The sequence below is a fragment of the Leuresthes tenuis genome, unplaced genomic scaffold (genome assembly GCF_036924035.1).
Source record: "Leuresthes tenuis unplaced genomic scaffold, fLeuTen1.0.hap1 SCAF_5, whole genome shotgun sequence".
Classification (NCBI taxonomy): domain Eukaryota; kingdom Metazoa; phylum Chordata; class Actinopteri; order Atheriniformes; family Atherinopsidae; genus Leuresthes; species Leuresthes tenuis.
In genome coordinates, this window is record NW_027325359.1 from 17,484,902 (window position 1) to 17,508,078 (window position 23,177).

The window sequence follows — 23,177 nt, forward strand, 5'->3', positions numbered from 1 at the left end:
AAGGCAAATCAGCAAGATAAACCTGTTGGCTTCAGCTGCAGAGACGACAGCTTTGATCAGTTTGTTAATACACTTCCACTTGTCGGGAGACCTGGTGAAATAAAGTTATGCTCCTGCTGCTCTCCTCCTCTCTCGGTATGTCGACGTAACTTAGTGATTTTCCTTTTTGTGCTTGCAGATCTTTGAGCAGTGAGGAAAGGCAGGACATATTAATATGGGCTGCAAAAGCAAGCTTGGCAGATCCAGGCCTAAACCCAGAGCGCCCCCGGTGCATTCATGGCCATTCATTCCAGCCGGCGATTAAATAGCGTCAAATTTCTGCGATGAGTGTGTCAGATCCTCTCAGCTTTTTCCATTTTCTCTGTCTGAACTCATATGACAAAGAAAGGAAAACAAAGTGAAGACGAGCAGCCTGCTTTCGACTCAGGCTGGCAGGCCTTTTAACCTCAGATGCTGAGTCATTATATGCAATTTGGATTTCTAGCGGGGCGACCAGGCTTCACACATTACTGCTCTGCTGCTCTGCAAGCACAACAACTCCCCTCCCTCCTCGCCATACTTTCCCTGGTTACCTTGACGACACATTTTGACTTTAGAGGATGTTTAAAGGGGTGGGTGCGGAGGTGGTGCTGAAGAACTAACTGGACACCTTCCTTGTCAGATGGGGGTAATTCTCTCATCAGAATGACTAATAGACTCCCATCTCTCGTCTCTCTCTCCCACTTAAGTTAAATCACCAAACAAGAATGGAAGTCGAGGGTTTGGAATACAATTACTGAACCTCTTAAGCGTGAAAGACATGATTAAAAGAGTGATGAAGAGAAATGATTTTTTTCTAAGAGACTGACAAAGCCTTTATTAGGGGGAAGTAAGCTGTTTTGGATCAGTTTGTAGATCAATCTACCTTTGTTTTCTCAGGATTATATCTGTCACTGAATAATTTGGTCTCTCTTTAATTTTGGTGGGGGGGGGGGTACTCAGCATCTGCTGGAACACAATGTTTAACTATCATTCAAAATTTTTTATAGATACAGGCCTTAAACAAAATGAGCAAACTTCTTAAATATCTTTAAAAAAACAAACCATCAACAAGCCAAATATCTTCGGGGTGATTCAGGTGGAAACTCTGCTTTAAATGAACGAAATGTTGCTCTGGGACTACTGGGTTCATACCGTTAACATTGTTAACATTTAAAACTACAAACCAAAATTACTTCCACATCAACCCATTAAAAGGGCCATTAAAAGCTTAAAAAAATAAATAAATCAATGAAGATGCGATAGTTCACATGCCTATAATGGGCTGTATTGCGGACAAATAAAACTTTGATGCGAATTTAAGCTTCATTTGCATTTGGAAAAACCTCCGAGCCACCTCTTGTGTCGCTGGCCACCCTGAGAGAAATCAGCTGACAACGCTTGTGAAAACAAATCTGTCTTTAAAAACCCTGTTTAAACACTACGCTCTATGACTAGCTGCAGCCAGGCTGCGGTCATCATGTGAAAGCTCTAAATGAAAAAGGCAACTGTGCCAACAGTTTGTGTCCAAGCCAGAAAAAGGCGAGTTTACTCGTTGAGTGTGATTGTATGAGAGCTAAATGAATGGACTTGTGTATGTGTGTGTGTGTGTGTGTGTGTGTGTGTGTGTGTGTGTGTGTGTGTGTTTGTGTAGGGAAAAAAAGACCTGTCATCCAGACAGAAAGAATGACATCAGCTCTTGGCTTCCGGTGAGTCGGCGGTCTCTGTTTCTCCATTCACCCTGCGTAGCTGAGGAAGAGTCTATTACATCTGGGGGCGTCACTATGGCAACGAATGGGAGCAATAGGGGGAGGCATGAGTCATCACTATTGTTAAAAGACTTTAGAGCGGAGCAGAGAAGAGTGGTGGAGAGACGAGAGGAGCAGGGAAGAGGTAATTGGGGTGAGGTAAGAAAACAAAATGAAAAAGGAGAATATCAGAAATGAGGACCGAGAGGAAAAAACAAGGAGGTGAGAGGACTGAAAGGAGGAGACGAGAGGTGAAAGAGAAGGGAGGAGGAGAAAGGAAGAGGAGATGTGACAAAAAGACGCTGAGGTGAGGGGGAGGGAGAGTAAGAAACAAGAAGAAACACATAAGAGCTGAGAGGAGACGGGAAGATGAAAGGAGGCACACATCAAGGAGGAAAGTGGAGCACAGTGCAAGGAGATAAAATGAGGAGTAAGAGAGGACACACGGGGAAATAAGGTGAAGGTTGACGGGAAAAAAAAAGAGCACTGAACAAGGGATGAAAAAAGAAAAAGTGTGTGTGTGTGTGTGTGTGTGTGTTGGCAGAGCAGTGACAAGCAGCTTTGTTTATGGAGCAATAACAGGCTTATGCGTCTGCTCTGTGGGCAATTAAGACAAACACAGTCTAAAGCTCATAATTTCACAGGTCTGCGGCAGGTGTGAACATGTGGTCTGTTGTGCTTGTGGACACAGTAAACAACGCTTTCACTGTTTATTTGATGTATTTTATTGTAACCCCACTCTTCTCTCCAACATCACAGCCCATCCTGAACCTCAAGAGACTGAGCCAGACAGACATTTTAGACGTTAAAAGCTCGACCTTGTTTTCAAAAAGCCAAACTCATAACTGTCGCTGAACAGCACGTTAAATTATGACATAAATAACACAGCTTAAATTACCTACATCAACCCACATGGATGTAAAAATATGAAGAAGTTCTACTGATAGGAAAAACTAGAACTCTTTCCATGATGACAACAACAGTCAAATTTGTTCTACAGCAGACGATTTCACGTTTTGGAGGTCAGTTCAATTTCAGTTTCACCACTTTGAAACAAACTAGGGGAGGTCTCATTCCTTTCCTCTGTGTTTTGGTGCTGTAGACAGTGCTGCCTGAGGATACTGTCCATGCCCATCCCCCACATGAGACTTCAATAAAAAAGAAAAAACTTTGGTCAGAGTTAAAAAAAAAAAAAGAAAAACACCCCAGTTGTTTTAGAGGGGCCCGTTATGTTCATTTACAGCATTTACTACATTGATATTCTGAGATGAGAGTAACGTTCTAGTTTTGCGAAGCTTCGCATTACCGGATCTTTTCCCACCTCGACAGTTCACTCACTCGGCACGATTACACACACACTGGAGAGGAATCGAGTTAGTTTGACTAAAAAATGGCCGACTCTGTGGCGCCGTGGACCGTGTGAGTAAACATTCGGCAGCTTCTAACTTTCTCTGTGGGAGTTCATGGCACATGTAGGTAAAGCTGAAATCACTGGACAGACGTTGCATTTAAGATACCCGAGTGGTGATGACACAGCGGTTAAAAAAAAGAAAAAAAATCTGGATTTTATTAGAGCAGAGTGACGGTCTGGACACGCTTTAAGTGACCACGAGTTGACAAGTTATCTTAATGGGCTGCTCTGTCGTCACCATTTCTGACACATTTAAAGAAACAGAAAAATGTGTCCATGTCAACATCAATATAAACGTGGACTTCACTGTTTTTACAAAAAGATGTAAAGATGTATAGAGTGCCTCGACCCATTCCTATGTGATGCGACAGTCTAGTTGAGTGTAAACATTCAGAAGTAGAGAACCAGCGTCATTATTTGGATCCAAGTCTGACTTTAACAGCTTCCATTTTCTACGACTGTGATTGGACTGTAAAAGTCTGGATTTGGCTGCACTAACACAAGAATTTTATCTCTTTTTTTTTTTTCCCCCCTCATGTAAACGTATTTACCGTCTGATAGAAGCCGTTTTCTCTCTGGCTTTGTAGACGCTCTTGCAGGCGGGTGGACGTTTGACCACGAGTCCAACAGCATCAGCAATAACAGAGACGTCTGGTAAGCATTGAGCTCACAAACTGCTTATTGTGGGACACGACTGTTATGAGCTGAAAATAAAAACCTTACTCGGTACGACTCCATTAACAGTTTCTGCAGCAGATGAGAGCATCGCAGGTCCCCTCTAAAGCAAACTCAAAGCTGAGAATGACTGAAAGCGAACTGACCTCCAGCTCAGCTGATTAATCATGCCGATTAAACCAACTACAGTCTTTAGGTTGGCTGTCTACCTGAGCATGATCGATGAGAAACAATCATTTGAATTACTTAACATAAAAAAAAAACATGACATCATTTGGCATAATACGGCAAACAGCAGGTGGATGCAGCATCAAGTGAGAAAACTGATCGCCAGATCGTTACATTTACTCAATCTAGTGGTTTCTACCTTCTATTAGAAAATAACACTATAGCACAGAGTTCCTAAAATCAAACTTGATTTTCAAATCTCCCCCAAACAAATCTCACAGACTGCTTGAAGGCACATTTACAGAATCATTTCTGTTTCCATTTAAAAAGAAAACGTACATATAAAGAAACAATAATACAGCTGGATCAGCCTGGCTTGAGGGTCGGATATGAAGAAATACCTCTAACACAACTAAGTGGAGTTTTGGTGAATGATCTGAACAAAGAACAATATGAACAACAAGTGAATTTAGTAGGTGTCCAGCTAATGTGGTCCTAAATAATAATATCAAAATGATTACCATATCCCTTCAGATGTTCGACGCACCTATTATTGATTATTTGAAATAATCAAATGATGCCTAATACTTTCAATTTGCCAACTTTTTAAGCAGAATTCGTCTCATGATCTAGACATTCATTTTGAGGTAACGTTAATATAGATTCAAAGGAAAAGTCTGACTTCAGAAGAAGAACTGGAAACGGAGAAATAGCCAGCCTGGCTCTGTAGCACTTTCTACCCGTCAACATTGTAAAACTCACTAAGCAACAATCTGTTAACCATTTGTTTAATACCAACAAAAATAATAGTGTACAAATGACAATTTGTAAAGACCCCCAGTCCCTGCATCGGGCTTAAGTACAAATGCAATAAAGGAGATGTGAAATTCTAATTAGAAGAGCTGTCTTGTCATTTTTTGGGCTCGGTAAGCAGTTTCCCAGTTTCCAGTCTTGATGCTAAGCTAAGATGTAACACACAGATACCAAAGTGATGTTGATCGTATGTCAACGCTCCGGCAGAAGGTAAATAAGCTACATTCAGTCTGTGTGTGCACATCTGTTGCTGAAACAACAGTCAGAATAATGAGTTTAATTTCACTTGATTAAAAAAAATGAGATATTTTATAAATCAAACAGTGAAAAAGAGAAAAAAAAAAAGAGGCACTTGTTGATTTAGTGGGGGCCACATCTAAATTAAACGGTTCAGCTGGCTTACACGTTGGCTTTATGTGACTTTATGTCAAATATCTTCGATTAATGTGTTGACAAACTGATCCAGTGGTTTTAGATCCAGTGTTTTCACTCTCTTTACAGAGCGGGGAGGAGCCGCGGCGGGGTGTGAGGAGCTGTGTTAATATGGTGTACACCAAAGGAGTGCATGTTAAAGTACGGGTTAAGGTCTGAGTTGATTACCCCACACAGAGCAGTGGCTACTTCCAGAAACGGCTTCTCCTCCAGGGCCGATTGTGAATGTGAGCAGACAGACGAGGGCTAAAGTTGTCAACAGCGCTCACACCTTGCTTCAGATATCCAGAAGTTCTTTGTGTTGTTCAGCCTATTCGCTGAAGCTGAAGTTCAGGCCTCCGGTCTCGGTGATGGGGGACGAGGGGCCTGCGCTGGATACAGCGCTGGAGGGGATGCTGCCATCTAAACAGGAAAACAAAACACAGAAATCCATCGGTTATTTCTTAAGTACGCTTTCCAATCTGTGCAAACTGCTCCCACATCCTTCATTCATACACCAAAAGATGTCAATCCCTACTGGAAGAATTAATCATAACTTTCCACACCGAGCCACAACTCCACTTAACTCATATAATTTTTTTTTTGTAAGTGCGTCATGTGGGCAAACTGAACACTAACTCGGGAGGGATCACGGTACACAAACAGGTCATTTCACCACTTGTTGTCATGGAGAAACTTTTAGGTTTCATGAATTACGCCACATGTACGTCAGTGTGTGACCAGAATGTAATCTGCAATCACAACCCATTAGTCATCATTTCATGAATATTTTTAGGCCAATTTAAACTAAAGTGAGCTTTTTTTTTTTCCCCCTCTCAGTGACAAAGCCCTGCGCTCGATAACAGCTGCCCTGTAACTACTGCCAATGGGAGAACACGGTATCACATGATGAGCAGTATTCATGCAGCTTCCATCCCGTCCCTGCCTGCACACTGCGTGGCAGACGAGGCCAAGCGCTGTGCTGGGGAAAAGTTAAAGCAGCTTGGATCTAGAGCAGGTACCAAAGGGACAAGAAAGACACTGAGGGGACAAAAATATCCAGACAGAGCCCAGAGTGTCCGAAAAGGAAAGACAGGTGGTGGACGAAAGGAGGAAATGCAAGGAAAGATTAACGCTGTAGAAATCTCAAACGTACGAGACAAGCTAATTATGTCAACACCAAGGAGGAATAAAATCAAAAAAAAGGAGAAGAAGGGAGGAAATAAAGGAGGTTGACAACACTGAAAGGGATGGACTGGGTTGTTTAAGGGGCTGTGATGTTCTTTCTGAGTCCTATTTAACTGCAGCTTTATCACTGATGACGCTCCCACAGGGTGCTCTGCCACACATTTACTCAGCTCAGCTTTTAAAGAGTGCGGCTGGTGGTGGACTTCCCACTGTTTGGTGAAAGCACACTTTAGTCATCCCAGCACCAAAGCAGGAGCAGAGGCAGAGGCATGCGACTGTTGCTGGTTATTGTCATGGTCACCAAATCTGTTTGTTAGTGTACAAAAAAAAAAAAAAAACTTTGAAATTTGGAGTTTTGGAATAACAATGAAGGATTCGCACACACAGTTAGAGAAAGTAGTTGAGTTGAAACAATTAACTGATCCATCAATAAGCTCACTGGCAGAACAGAGCCAGATGCAGTGAATTTGTGACTCTGTAAAACAGCAGTTGATAAAACAAATGACGCACTTTGTTCAAATGAAGTTATCTATCAAGTAACAGTGCGAAAGATGTTGCCGGTTCCAACAAATGGATATCTGTCAGGTCGCATCTGTTACCACCGGTGTGAAGGGTACACTGAACGGAGCAGGAGGAGTACGTTTTGATGAGATTCCATCGACTGCCTCAGCTTCACGCTCTGCCTTTCTCTCAAACTGGTGCTCATTTTCACATCTGGGAGCCGCTCAGTGCAGCAAAAAAAAAAAAAAAAAAAAAAAAGCAGCTGAGCATTCAAAGCCTCGTTCAAGGCAGAATTTGAAGCCACTAATCTTCACTAGCCACTAAAAATGTTGGAATTCTGAAGCGCCAGATCAAAGAGGGATTTATAAGCAGTGTTCTTCACATCCATGTCCCATTTCTAAAATTAAAAACATGCAGTCAATATGGGACAGTTTATCTTACACAAACAGCATCAAGTATTTGGTCTTGATCTCATGGAAGGTAAACTGTGTGGATGTTTATCAGAAGACATCACAGGTCGACTTTTTGCTCCAGTGATATCATAAACACTTACGCCACAGTGGCTGGCTTGGAGGTCGGAGAGATGCCTCGGATCCAGAGGAGGAAAGAGGCTGCTGCGGGCTGTACAGCGACGTCTGGCTCTGAGAGTCAAACAAACCAGAGAGCGCTGGAACAGAAAGGAAAAACACAGAAGCTTCCATAAATCAGCTGCAAACCAAAGCTCATTTTCCTTCTGAAGTGTCAGAATGCTCATTTGTGTTTGGAAAGAGTTTTTAAAAAAATTTTAGGGGTTAGTGAAAAATGATGAGCCTGAAACTTTCGCGTCGATGACATCATCCCACTAGACGCATGTGAAGAAAGCCCCCGATAACAACAACACGGCAGCTCTGAACTAACAGTGCAATAGTACGCGTTCTTTCATTCACTTGTCTTAAAGTACTGGTGAAATAAATACAGATAATGCCTTATTTAGAGGCTGTACTGTCTATGCCCCGTTCACTCCGTTATATGAATATACGTAGATCTAAATAGCATCTGAAGGACGCTGACTTTCACCAAACTGTCTTATTTTATGCCAGAAATAAGGTCCAGGTTTAAAAAAAAGAACGTCCCCTTTAAGAGAGCATCGACAAGAACAAAAAAAAAACCAAATACCCAGTTTTCACTTACGAATTCAAACAGCTGCTCTTTCTTTATAACCACACCTGCATGATGGAATCACCACACTGAGGAAGTTTATTTACCCGTTTTTATTTTGTTAACAAAAATAAACAAAACGACTTTATCTAATAAGGGAACGTTCTGGCTTTGTCAAACCTAAACCTAGAACATTTCAATACAATAAAAGTGTGGCGATTCCATCATTTTTGCCAGGGGTTGTGTTCTTCACACCTTTCCATTTCAGCAATGCTCATCTTTACCAGAATAAATGTCAGGTCACTGACATCAAGTGATACCTCAAACACCTATTTTTGGTTAGCCTGAATTAACTCGGGCTTGTTGACAACCATCGTTTCAGAGGTTACCTCTAACTGGAGCTTCCGGTTTAGTCTTCTTTTGATTCAGGAGATTTCTGCCTTCAGTTTGGTCTGTACTTGATCACATAATTGGATTAACTAAGGTCAGGTGACTGACTTTTACTCATGTGTTTAGTTCCTGTCCATAGGTGAAGGATTATTGCTCTGTTAGGAACCAGAATGTCGTCGTGGCCGCCTCACCGCGCAGACCTACCTCTCATGGTTTTGGCGTGGGCTTCACTGCTGCTCTCGCACACCGACTTCAGAAACTCCTCCACCTGCTTCAGGGAGAGCGAGTTGTGCAGCGTCTCCAGTGGGTAGATAGAGGGCACCATGGAGCAGCCTTCGAATCCTGCAGCCCAGACAGGAGAGAGAGAAACACAGCCGATCGTACCACTTCATCAGATGGAGGAAGGGGGGGGGGGGGGCGACGACGACACTACCACTCTCTGTGCATGTTGGCTCTTCTCCATGTATCAACTCAATCTTTCAATGCCATACAAAACAAAACCTGGCAGCCATTTTTATTTGTTAACTAGCCACACAAACTGTTAAGCAACTGTAAGATCAACAGTAAGTGAATTGTTACCTTAGACAGCAGCTGGTGGATTCTACCTGCTGTCCAGCTTCAGGCAGTATTAACAGTTACTTTTGCCACTAGTTACAATTCCCTAGTGGGTGTTAATGTCCCTGATTGGTTAGTAAGAACCACAGAAAAGAAAAGATTCTGATTATTTGGGAAAGTGTCATACCGTGGATATGAGAGGTGATTGATCAATTCACTCCAATTCAAACCACAAAATATTAACCCTAGGATGTTGAGGTTATGTTGGACGTACTTTTAAAGTGTGAGAGTCAAACATGACTTCTACATAAAGTGTATCCGAACAAAATCAACATGTAGATATACCAGCTGGAGACAAGGAAAATAACTGACATCCATGAAGACGTAAGAAGGTTCATCATCAACTGGACCAAAAAAAAAACAAACAAAAAAAAACATTGGCAGTGTTGTTCATTAAATGCTAAAAGCCAAGGCCAAAAAATTATTAGTTTCAGATTGCTTCAGAACCCTGAGGTGAACTTTGACTCTCCACGATAAGGGAAGAAACGCTTGACGTTGATGCATTTTCCCTTAGAACAGCAGCAAGATGCATCAGCCTTGGTCTCTACAGCTAACAGAAGAGGTATGAAAGTACGGTTTTTGCTTACACAGCACGAAACTGTTACTGCTGTTATCGTTGCTGAGGTGTCGGTAAGTGCTTTGCAGCAATTAAATCAGGAGGCTTTGTAACTTCTAATGATTCATAATTGGTGCCGATGCCACTCGAAATACAGAGGAAGGGCTTTCACTTAACTCCTATTTGATTGTCAAGTGTGTTGCAATTAGTTTTTCGAGTTTCGATAAATAATTGATTGAAAGTTAATGGATCAAAGCCTCACTTAAGGTCAATAAAATTAAATATCAATAAAAGGTCTTTAATTCAGGTTTAATTCAAAAGCATATAGCTGTAGTTTTGTGCTACACATGATTTGTGTAACTCTATTTATTGAAAATGTTTGTCTTAGTAGTGACTTTGAAGTCTATTTTATTTTGTATAAGGATGTATTCACATATGTATCTGCTCTTAACTGTAGATTTTAACTGACTGACACAGAAACGTACCCAAAGGAAAAAAGTTCAACAACTTCCAACGCAGTATGAGCAGTAGAGCACACAGCAATACACAGGAGAAAAGAAAAATAAGGGGATGGATGGAGGCTGAAGTGGTGTTTTCATCTCATCCATCTATTCAGACCAGATGGCAACCATGCAGAGCTCGTCTTTCAGGTGGCTATTCACACAAAAACAACTCGAGCAATGGAGCAGCACAAACATTACAAAATGCAGTCTGTGTTTAATAGACAGAAACCTTTCCAGGTCACGAGAGATTTATTTCTAAACCTATTCTGGACCTATGATGAACATCAAGAAAGTCCTCAGATTCTGATTTTGAATGATGACGTATCCAAAAATAGGTGGGACGCGGTGTCAAAACACGATTCAGCGATTTACAAATCTCATTAAACCAACATTTCATTCACAAGAAAAGCCTTTAAATGTTGAAAGTGAGACAGTTTAATGTAAAACGTCAGCTCATCTCGACTTTGATGGCAGCAACATGTTTAAAGAGAAACTGAGACAGGGCCATGTTCACCACTGTGTAGCATCACCTCTTCTTTTAGCAAAAGTCCGTAAACATCTGGGGAACTGAGGGGACCAGCCGCTGGAGAGAAATGTTGCCCCGTTCTCGGTTGATATGGGATTCTAGTGGCTCAAAAATCCCTTTGTTGTATTTTGTATTTCGTGACGGATCAAACGTTTTCAGTTGGTTAAAGGTCTGGACTCTTCTGCTATGAAGCGAGTTTAGCATCGTCTTGCTGAAATATGCAAGGCCTCTCCTGAAAAAGATGTCACCTGGATGGGAGCACATGTTGCTCTAAAACCTGCATACATCTTTCAGCCTTAATGTTGACTTTCCAGCTGCTCAAGTTGCCAGTTCAATAGGCACTAATGCACCTGCATACCATCGGAGATGTAGGCCTTTCAACAGAGTACGGACATCAAACTAGATGGTCACGGGATGGTCGCAAAGCCCATGATTTACAAAAATAATTTCAAATGACCATTTTTCTGACCACAGAACAGTTTTCCACTTTGCCTCTGTCCATTTTAAATCAACTTTGGCCCAGAGAAGACAGCAGTGCTTGTGGATCATTTTCTCATATGGCTTCTTCTTTGCGTTATAAAGCTTTAATCTGCATTTGCAGATGGCACGGTGAACCGTTCACAATGATTTCAGGAAGTCTTCCATAGTCCGTGCAGTGATTTCCATGAAAGAATCATGTCTGTTTTAATGCAGTGTCCCCCCTGGAGGACCCAAAGATTGTTTCTTTTGTGCATAGAGAGGTCTTGAGAGTCTTAGAAACTATGACGATACTATAACTATTATAATTTTACTTTAAGGAACATTCTGAAGTTCCATAATTTGTACACACTTCAGATCACTGAGCCTTACCTCATCTTTGCTTCTGAGAGACTCCGGATCTCTAAAGTGCTCTTTTTGCACTCAATTAGGTCACTGACTTTGAACCCAATAGAGTACAAAATGCTCCTTTACTTGCTTTCTAGCATTTTGTTGCTGACATGTTAAGATGAGCCAACAGTTTTAATAAAACTAAAGTATCTCGCTTTTAACATTTTGATGTTTTCTGTTTAATTGTGTAAAAAAAAAAAAAAAAAGTGTATTAGACTGGCAAATCTTTTAATCAGGTGTTTATTTCCACTTTACAGTGTCCCGTCTTTCTGAATATCAAATTTAGATCACACATCAGACGCAGCAGGAGCTGAAAACACAGGCGCTACACTATACCACCGACTCAGCACAATGGCAAAAAACCAAAGCCATGAAAACGGGAAAGAAAGCACTTATTCTCACATAAAAGCATATGTCACATCTACCTAATGAGGTAGCAAATAAGAGACTGCTGTCTCTGTTGAGTGCAAAGAACAATTACCGGTATGTGGTTTTAGGCTGACACAATGCACCAGGATCTGTTCTGCGAAAAGCTTTACAAAAATCAGCAGATTTTAGACAGACTACCAATTAATTAGCCAAACAAAATTAGCAAAGACATGATAATGGCTCAAATCTTTCAACAGATGCTCAAATGTCTGCCACATGGCCAGGAAGCATATTAATTGAATGCTGAGGGAGACAGTGCAGACCAGTTGTGACCTCCCAATGCGAAGGCCAATTTGATGCCATTAACACCAGACGCTTGTCTAAAAGCAGACATCTTTGCTGACCAAATGCGCGGTTTTAACAGCGTTCTCTCTACATCCACTGCTCAGATTGCAGCATGCACACAACTCATTTCATCAAGTTTCACCAGCATGCATGTGGCACAATTAGTCCTACTTGTGCAGATTCATTTCATCACTTGCATTAAAATACAAAAGGTTTTCCATGATCTATTACTTCTGTAAATGCTCAACTGATGTCCAATACGTTGCAGCGAAGGACATGAATAATAATTTAACAAAAGGAATTTGAAAAAGACACAGAGTTGTTACAGTATGTTTTAACTGTCTCTCTCTGCCAAGTATAAGTGTAAAAATAAGTTAATAACTCCTATTAATCCTTTCAATATGTTACATGCAAATTCCTCACCGTCCTCTCACTGCACGTCCGGTTGTGTTACTTATGCACTAAACTTCAGCAGAAACACAGAAACATCGAAAGATGCTTGGCAGAAAATGAAAAATATTTTATCATGCGGGTTGACTGAAGCCCTTCAAATGACATGAAGTCTTCTCCTGTAGTGGACTGTAGCTGTAGCTAACTAGCATTAGCTATAAATCAGCAAATAGAAAGAAAAGTTATTCTTTTCTTCCTTTAATTATCCAGACTTTCAGAAAACTTGTGTTTTTGATGACATACTATTCCTGTAGATGCAGTTGAGATTCAATCAGTTCTCAGGCTGATTGTCATTTCTACCCCCCTAGCCCATGACCTGTTGTGAACAATTCAGTTACATCATATTGATGTAATAAAATGCCTCTCGCACAACGTAATCACATACTCCATTTCTCTCAGAAATACATGCGTTTACGGACAATAAAGTCAGTAATTGCGGTTTCACTGTGACTTTAAATATGCAGTGGAAAGCGTTGCATCCTCTGGCAAACACGCAAGCTTTTTCACTGTTAGATAGGAGGCGAAGCATGATGCAGGGCTGCGGATGTAATCTACAGGCAGACATAAACATATATGTAAGAATACACAGGCAGTAAACCAAGCTAGAAAAAAACAGAAAGCACTAAAGCAAAGCTCAACTGGCATTAGCAGCATCCCAGTTTTCCCTTCGCCAGCTGAAAGGGCCCAGACTGACGAAGAGACAGCAGCAAGACGTATGCAGGGGCTACAGAGGCTGACCGTGGAGAGATTCTGGGAGCTCCTGACCACACATCAGCTGGGCCTTGCGGAGGTGGAGGTGGTAGGGACAGTGGTGCAGGTGGTGGGCCATGGCCCAATCCACAGCCAGAGGGGTAAACCTCAGCAGTGCAAGCTCAGCGAGTTCATCTGAGGGCTCTGAGGGACGAGAGGCAGAGCACGAAGGGAAGAGGAGAAAGAGACAGCACAGTGGAGCAGGAGGAGGAGTGGGAGGAGCTGCGCCGCATAGAGGCTCAGAGCTAAAGAGCAGGGCAGCTTTCATTTGTTAAAGAGTGTCTCTAAAGTTGAGTGTCTAAACAGGAAAAGGCTTTAAAAAAAAAGCACATTTAGATTCAGTTACTGCCTTCATTTGATCAATACGAGCCATCCATTCATTGACTGAAGCAGGCCAACGCACCAGAGCACGTCACTGTGCCTCAGCTACACACAAACTGAATGAACCCAAACTTTCCATTGCAAAACCAAAGAAAGGGGAAACGGGAGCTGCGATTACTTAAAAAAAAGCAAATCAGAGACATCGACCTACTTAACATAATACCCAGCGGGCCTTTCAGTTATCAGTAATACTCCTCAAACACGACATCGGTCACTATGAACCCCCTGCAGGGATGTGTTCCAGCTATGTGATTGCAGATATTGAAATGTATTGTGAACGTTTTATATAACCATTAAACTGTCAAAACAGTTTATTTTGGATTTGTGCCACCAAAGCAGTATTGTCTGACGAAGCCTCTTTACCAGCTATGAAAATTAGGCAGCTGAACGAGATGTTAATGTACTTTTATTTATCTATTTTTTACATCACTCCTTGGTAAGAATTAAATGAAGAGAGGAGAAGGCATCATGATTTGACAGCTGTCGATTTACACATGTGCGTCTTTTTCAGCCTTTTAATCGACAGCAGCCTGTTCTTGGTTATAGGCAACGGGTCTGACCTTGAACAGGATAGTTTTTCTTGTGGTATCACAAGTTTAAATGAGAACGACACACCAAGTTAAAAATAGATTGCATCAAGGTAACAAACCTAAAGCCCTTTCTTATGAGTAACTCATTTTCTCCCCAATTAGTTTTGTTTGTGCTGTTTTACAGTTGTATAATACCAACATGCTGTGCTAATTACTTCACACTGAACATTTTTAGAATTCAGGCCGGGGGTGTCCGTGTGTTTCTTTTTCTTCAAAGTCATCTAAAGGTGTGTTTGACGCCCAAAAAAACAAGCACTTCTATAGCAAAAACTGTAACTTATTGCATGTCTAAACCCTAAAGAAAATATACAAGTGAAAGTGTTTTATAGACCTGCGCAGCCATCATTTTCTTCACAGACAGTGCAAGTGGGGTTATACCCAGACTCTGCTCGTCATTATGAATGAAGATGTGGTCATCCTGCTGTCCGAACGACATTCAGTCCGAACAGCCAGCACTAATCGAACGGCTGATAGATAACAGACTACTTCTCGGATACTGGTGGAAAATACTAAAAGACTTCAGTGCATTTTTGTACCTCTATAAAAACTTTGCATTGCAGATTGTGCAGTATTCTCACTACAGATACAGATTCAGATTACATTGAATAGTATTCAAAAGACTTCTTGGATCTTGGAGATGGAGATTTTCAGTAACTTCACTGATCAAAATTAATTTTACTTAAAAATATTTGATAAAAAGTCAAATTTGATGTAAGCAACACTCTCAAAACAAAGCTGTGGTCGAGGAAAGTGACAAGAAACTTGAAGATGAAGACTTTTAGTAATAAAAGTGACAATTCACAATAGGCGAGGGTGTCAAGATTGGGTATAAAAGGAAAATCCATCAAGAGCTTAAGTCTTAAGTTTCAAGGAATGGGCTCACCACTTTATGCTAAAACTCTTAACTTCCATTAAAACATTTTGAATGCGAGATTGTAAAGAACTTTGGTGTTTCAACATCTATAGTGCATCATTTTGTGAAAATATTCAGGGAGCTCTACTACCTAAAGTCCAAGGACAGTGTAGTTTGTTGCACGTGACCTTCAAGCCCTCACGCCACTATCATCAGTACAGCCACATGGATTCGTACCTTGGCAAACAGTTTTCACTCGATACAGTCCACCGACACATCCAAAATGTAACATGAAACTGTATTAAGCAACGAAGAAGCTGCATATCAACTCTGTGCAGAAGTGAAACATTTAAGATTTTTATATTCCCAGTGAATTTGGTCAGTGAAAATACGATAAATCATTTCTTTGGAAATGTGTACGTTACATAAAAGTTCAAATAATATATATATATATATATATATATATATATATATTTTTTTTTTTTTTTAAACGACGGATTTAAGCCTTTTAGCATTTTAGAAAACCCACAAACCTTTCTGTTCGTAGATTGGACGCTTGTACTCAAAATGCTACTGTGCAGGCATGAAATACAATTCGTTTACACGGCCTCAACAATTTTCTCACGCATTTCATTTGCACGTTTTGATCCAGCTGTGCAGCAGGGCGCAGGTGCTTATACAGAGGACCGATACAGCAGACCCGCTTTTCACCTGGAAGCACAAATGAGCCCAAACCTGTGAGAGAATTCATTAAAACATGCAAGCAAATTGTATCTCAATAACACACAGCAGCACACTACGAAACTAAACAAAACACAAGGAACAATGAGCCAATTTGGAATCGCCTATTAACCATTAAAAACAGTTAACAGCTGCACCACACTGGCACCGGGTGAACAATAAAACTCCAAACAGGAAGGCCCCATCTGGAGGTTTGAAACCAGAATTTGCCAAATCATTTCTAAAACTAATTTGAGAAATAAAATCCACAAAGCGTACAGTATATGTTTCTGTCTCAAACTGTGCAGAGCTCCTCCTCGTCATGTCGAAATGAAGCTCACATGCAGATCAAAGAGCAGCTTAAAACTCCCCCGAGGATCTAATCTTTACTGAGCTCTCCCAGTTTCATTTCTAAACCCTGCGTCGATGATGTCGAGGAGCACTCCGCGGAGTGGCCAGAATGGAGACAGACACTTTAAATTTGTAGTCCAAACAAAGAATGAAATAAGTGATTCAAAATTAACGGAAAGTCCAAGTGAGGATACGTGATGATGTTTGATTATCTACACATGGAAATGTATCCAAGGAAGCAGATACATTCCATATGAGACAAGTCCTGTGAAGAAACGGCAGGATCAGAAATGCAAATTACACATGTGCAGGCAGAGCAGGTGGTGTTAGAGGTGAGGGGCCCAAAACAAGACAAGGGACAACAAACACCGAGGGTGTGTGGTGAAACAGAAACTCTTGGGGGGGAAAAAAAAAAACAAAACAACAAACTTGGAGCCATTTCATGTAATTATCGCAGTCAAATGTCAAAACCCCCAAAATAGAAAACATGAGAAAATGTTTTCCCACAAAAAGGGTCATGCAAGATAAAAGGGAAACTTGAGGATTGTCGAAAAATACTTGAATGAAAGCAGACGTACCATTGGTCGGATGCCTGGCAAACGACACTGAAAATCTCTTTACTGCCAGCATAGAGAACAGCTCTGAGGAGATAAGAAAGGTAACTGGTATTACTGGGGCTGCTGGTATCTCTGTCAGCCTGTGAGTGTTTTGAGATGACAAAAAAAAAAAAAAAAAGAGGAGAGGAGAAACAAAAAAAAGAGAGACAGGGCCTGTCGGTTCATCAAGGAATGCTTCCCAGCTATTATGAAAGAAAATTCAGGTCATCACTGAGTAAACTGAAGCAATTACAGAAAGTAACAGAAGAGGCTGTGGAGTAAATCTGATGGATGTCAGTAAACGTGCAGGAAGTGCGACCTTCAGTCTTCATCTAAATTACATGTCTCACAGGCAGAAATTGTTCATCCCGCCTTTATTTCCCTTTAACATGCTTTTAATGTCTTCTGACTTTTTCCTTAGTCTAAAGCACAAACTGATCACAGCCACTGCGACACCACATGCTGGCCTGAATGAAGTATTTAAGCTGCTGACATGTTTTTTTTTCAAGCTGGGCCTTAGTGAGGATCAAATCTGACTGAGAACCGTAGACAAGACCACAATCATTGAGTAGCCAAGCCCTAATGCATACTCTGATTTATTGCTGATTTTACTCTTAAACAGAACCAGAATCTACAAAACAAACATCATGCTGTATTGAAGATAGAAAGCTGGCAACTCAGGTGACACCTCAAGTTAGGAGTAGAGCAATTTTTCCCGTGCGCTTTTGTTCAGTCTGAGATTTCAAACTTAAAGCACTTCAGCACTGGTTTAATTTTTCAATGATGGAGGCTACATCCATCTTTCATTAACAGTCTATGGTCGGCCTGATCCGTTACGTACTCAGGAGGGCCAGATTTGAAAATGTACATTTCTTCATCCACACATATAAAGCCAGAAATTAAAATGTGTGCAGATAAAACTAGGCTAGGTTTTCCTAGAAATCTCCTTTTCGTGTATTACTTTCCAGAAACTGAAAGTGAGGTGAGCATTCAAAGCTGCTGGGAAATGATCAACGCTCCTTTGTAAACGCCAAAAGCAGGAAGTTATTCGAACCAGTACAACACCTGCATTGCTCTCAGAATGTGACACCTTGCAGCTGCAGGCCTGTTCTGGTGGCCCTCCTCAATATAAAGTAGCCATAGCTTTTTTTTCGTTTTTTTAAAGCCACTAAGATGTTAACCATGACGTGCTGTAAGTGAGTCAGCAGCTTACAGGCAGAAAGGGAAAGGCTGGGACGTGGCTGTGCTGAGAGTGGAAGGAGTATCTGTACTGGTGGCTTTACAGAGGAAACCAGTTATCTTGAGCAACATCAGGCTAAACTGATAAAAACAGTACCATCTTTTTAATAACTCACCTGAGAGTAAGGCAATGTTTATGAAAAACTGAAGATAAAGCCCAGATTGAAGGTATCTAAACGATCCAGTTGCAGAAAACCACAAGAATACCTGCAGTTACCAAAGGCCGTGACAATTATGAAACGTTAGGGGCTGAATATCTGTCAAAAAAATAATTGTGATGGGCAGTTTAACCGTCTCCGTCTCTGACATGCATAAAGATGACATCATTAGAAGGTTCTCAACTCTATCGGTTAGTCAGTACAACTCTTAAAACGGTTAAACGGTGAAAAACATTGTGGAAATGTGACATTTTTGTCAGTTTGACTTTTGTCAACTTATTTCAAGCAAGCAAATTAAAGGTGATCACGACAATTATGCAAAAAAATGGTTAACAATTATCTCAAATAACTGCAGATTAATTGTTCATTGTGACAGGCCTACCGGCAGCATTATGTAATACCCATTTTTGCTGCATTAACTATAATGACACAAACAGCAGGTCCATACATAACTTAACTAATATTTTTAGCCATTAAAAAATAAGACTAAATCATCTTTTATGAATACACTACGTTTTTCAGGTTCTAAAAGGTTCTGAAGAGCTGAAGGGCCCTGCTTTGTTGAGTGATAATTGTCTGTGGGTTCATTTTGAGAGCAGCCCCTTTCTTGTGGAAATAACCGTGATGCACACAAATATTGATTACAGAGGCTTGGAAGTTAAAAAAAAAGACAGGCCAGCGACAGGGCAACAGATGTATGACAATAAATATATAAAATGTCTACAAAATCTACTCTAACATAACAAGGTGGGACACATTACTTCAAGTAGAAAATCAATTCAAAAGAATTCCTTTGTTTGGGAAGAGGTGCAGAGAAAAATGGTTGGAAATCGGCAGCTCTTCAAAGTACGCTTACCACCAACACTGCAGGTCATCCTCAGGTCTGACTCGTACTCTATCGCCTCTCAAGCAACAACAAGCTCATTCGTGGTGCTGATGCTGCCGTCTCTCTTTAAGTGAACAGCCCTGACGTCAGTCCAAACCCTCACCTGTTTCACAGACAGCAGCACGCATCACCATGCAAGAGAACTGGGAAAGGAAAGTGCTCGTTTGTTACCGGCAGCGTGTCGCCTTGCAGTCAGTGACACCCAGTGGACGAAACCAAGCAGCTCAGAGTCATGTGTTTAAATCCTGCAGTAGGAGCACAAAAGATCCCAGCGGCTCTGCCAACGTTCAGATCAATTTGCAAGAACATATTTCAAAAGTTAAAACGATCTTCTCTCGCTCAACCTGAAGCCAATTATCTTTGGAAAGTAAAACCTGCTCTAAGGACCCTCGGTGGATGTGAAAATGGCGCTGTTATATTCAGCATTAACAGCATGAAGGAAAGAGCCATGTAGAGAAAACAAGACTGTGGATTATTTTAAGATGGATTACTGGATATTGTTCCAAATAACAGGCCGAGTTTCTTACTGTAAGGATTACTGCAAATTGTGATTAATACAAAGAAAAAAAAAAAAAAAAAAAAAGAAACATTCTGGCTTCCCGCCACAATAACTTCTTTAGTACGGATTATGGAATTCCTTTCAAAGATCTTGTGCGCACAGAACCAAAACATGCACAGAGAGGGAACACGTCCACACATTTGAACCCAAGCCGACAGAGATGTGATCGTGTTTTATGTGGAAAAGTATCAATCATCACACATTCCAACATAAGCCTGCATGCATCTGGCTGCACAGCCAATCACTCTGCTGTCAAATCAGTGCCGTCGTCATTGTACACAGTGAGAAGTGAATCACTCAAGGAATCTGATGCAGCGTGTTTAAACTGCTGGATTGTTCCGGGAAAGTAAATGGAAGAAAGAGGACGGGGGGGGGGGGTTCCGGAAGGTCGAATCATTTTAAGATTGAGGAGGGAAAAGCAGCAGGAAAACAAAAGTCAGAAAAAAGAAGACTTTGGAGAGTTTTAAAGACAAAAAAAACCCCAAAAAAAACGGGTGGAGATGAGAACACCCGCCCCCACGGAAGAGGACAAACACCACAGTGAACATACCAAACATGCCAAACTTGCATGGCAGACTGCCGGGGGACAGAGGTGGTTTTCGGTGGTGGTGGTGGTGTGTGCGGACGTAGTCCCGCAGGTTGGGGGCGCTACAGGACACACCGAGGGCAGAGGCACTGAAGAGGCCAGAGCAGAGTGAGCCTGTGTGAGGGGGAGCCGGGGGAGTGCGGGTAGGAGGGATGGAAGTGTGAGTGGTGAGTATTTTTTATGTACACACCATGCAGGTATTGTTCTTAACAACCTGTAGCTATGGGTATGCTTACACTGCAGAGGATAAGGTTTGTGAAGGAAGACGAGTGAAAGCCCTGCAACTACAGTGTGGATGACTGTTTTTTACATTTTAATTCAAAACACAGTTAAAAACACTTCAATCTGATTGTCGTCCAAGTGAAAAAACAATCCAACAACTTATTCATGGAAGGGCTTGCATGCAAGTGATGAGGTTTTCACAACAGTGACAGCATCGGTATGGCCTGCATGTGTGCTGACGTAAATAAGGGTAAAACACGGTTGCACAACAGAATGTGTAAGTTGTGAATGCAAAAAAAAAAAAAGCCTCAGAAAGGTGAGAAACATTTTTTTAGTTTATAGATCACATGGAGAGTAGGTTTTCTCTTTTGAACTGGAAGAAGACAGGAATGATGAAGATGATGGTGTTGCATCTAAAACGCAGCTCTAAAAGCAGGCTGAAGGTATGAAATCCAGCATGCCGACGGGTTGTAGGCGACACCTGCTGCTCTTGTCAGTGTTGCTGGTGCCGCTGCAGAACAGAGGATCACTCAGCAGCCCCAAGCGGACTGCACATAACAAACTGACAGGCTGCACTCCGAGACTAAAGACAGGCGTCGCACAGGGCTCGTTTGACGGCACGAGCCGTTTCCAGTTGCTTTTCATAGACATATTACTGGCTTCCTTTCCCTTCTTCAGATTTCTAATTATGAAATTATAGCTCTAATTATGCTTAAAAAAAACAAAACACAGTAGATAAACTCGTTTGAGTGTTCCAATACAACAGAATCTCCTTTAGAACTGCAATGGAGTGCTTGTGATTACACATAAAAGAGATTTCAGTTTATCTAACAATGCTAAACGTAAACAGGAATAAGTGACTAAAATGATTACTAAAATATCTAAGGCATGTGAACTTTTCCAAAAGATATCGTATACTGCTTGGTGACACTGAGTTTAAAAATCAGAAAACAGTTAAATGTTGAACAAATCTATTCCGCTCTCTGCTGTCACAGTTTTTCTCCATACGTCTTGATTAAGACGGCAGCCGCTCATGCTTGTGAGCGTCATTTTCTTAGTGGGTCGCTAGTGCTTACATTCTCTTAGGAACTGTACTTGCAGAGAAGATTCCTTAATTGGTTCTTTGATTTGCATCAAGAGCCACAGAGCTAATTAGACGAAACTAGATTTTATTCAGCTTCGGAACATTTAAACTTTGCATCTTTGTATCAAAACAAACAAACACGTAATTTCAGGAATAAGTCAAAGCATCAGCCGTCAACCATGCCGAAGTCGAAAAAGCACAAAATATGTTTTTAATAGTGTGGTGATCATTTCATTGTGTTTGAGGTGTTATCAAATAGGAAAAACCCTTATTAGAATGCACATACAGTTGCTGCACTGACACAAATCCTTTCATTGTAGGATAGATCTTTGAATTTCTTTAGAGAAGCTTTTTTGATTACATCCCCTGCACTTAAAAAAGAAACAAAAAAAAAAAAAAACAGCATTTGTAATGCTACTGGTCATCCAGGCAGGGTCAAGACTTTCAAATACAAAGATGCAATATTTACATGAAATTATAATATGTACGTTTTTAAATCTTCTCATTGCAGTTTCAGTCAGAACCCCTGACATTCATTTCCTGTGTATGCCTTGGAAATAAGAACTCGACGCACCTATAGCACGCTCCCTATGTAGTCACTTCATCACCCAGAGGGAATATCACTACGTCAATGAACACCATGTGACACCAGAAATCCTGCAGCTGACTGCGAACACAGCTCCTCCCTGCTGACCTCTTGCCTGAATAGTTGGAAGTCTGATCCTGTTTGCTCTTAAACTAAGCTGGGTTGAAAGCTATTTGACCATCAGAAAGAGGAGGGGTGCTAATGCATGCACAAAGAAATGAGGGAGGGTCTTAAAGAGATATGGAAAGGCGGAGGAGTGAAGAAAAAAAACAAAAAAAAAAAACAGTTGGCGCTTGTGATGAGGAATGGAAACAGATGTGCTATGAGATAAGAGTATCTGTAACACAGTCATAACACACAGGTAAAGAACAAACACTCCCCCTCACACACACACATCAAAAATGAGATGCCCACCTAGGCCACCGGCTGGTTTGATCTCAGGAGACTGGCGCGAGCACGATTGGAAGAGTCGATGGGAGGTGCAGCCTTTGGAGGAATGGGTAGGGGAGGTCTCAGAGAGGACCTGAGAGGGGCCATGGATATTAAGACTGAGATGGTTACCACAGTAAATCAGGCACCCAATGTCTAAATAAAGCCACTGCGTTAGTGACGTAAAAGAAAAACAAAAAAGTGCTACACCTTAAGAGATCACAGTAAAATGCTATGCTGTACTAACCATAGAAAACACACAGTCATTATGTGCTGCCTATTGCTAAGACACTAGCACTACAGTGTGATACCTCCATAGAGCCTGTCTTGCGATTGCGAATCATGGGGGATCTTCGCTGGATGTTAATTGGCTCTGAGACAGGAAGTGCCTCATCTGTCTGGTCCTGGGAGAGGTCCTCCAGACTGCCCTGATCGGGCTTTTTGTCTTCATTCTGATTGGTTAGACAATATGAAACGAAAAGGAAAAGATGAACCT

General features: G+C 41.3%; 1 protein-coding gene across 4 annotated transcripts in view; it reads right to left on the reverse strand.

The window, feature by feature from the left end:
- Positions 1-2,473: 2,473 nt before the first annotated feature.
- The window catches only part of ppip5k1b (diphosphoinositol pentakisphosphate kinase 1b), a 44,985-nt gene continuing 24,281 nt past the window's right edge, over positions 2,474-23,177 (reverse strand). For 2 of the 4 annotated variants that reach the window (XM_072386330.1, XM_072386329.1), the window contains 5 exons: positions 22,993-23,133; positions 22,667-22,775; positions 8,665-8,802; positions 7,487-7,600; positions 2,474-5,667 (listed from right to left, as the gene is read on the reverse strand). In XM_072386330.1, the coding sequence (XP_072242431.1) occupies positions 5,576-5,667; positions 7,487-7,600; positions 8,665-8,802; positions 22,667-22,775; positions 22,993-23,133 (594 nt within the window). In that variant the 3' untranslated portion in view covers positions 2,474-5,575. Of the gene's footprint in view, positions 5,668-7,486; positions 7,601-8,664; positions 8,803-16,914; positions 16,978-20,324; positions 20,475-22,666; positions 22,776-22,992; positions 23,134-23,177 lie in introns of all 4 variants that reach the window. The other 2 variants (XM_072386327.1, XM_072386328.1) reach the window with 2 other exon arrangements.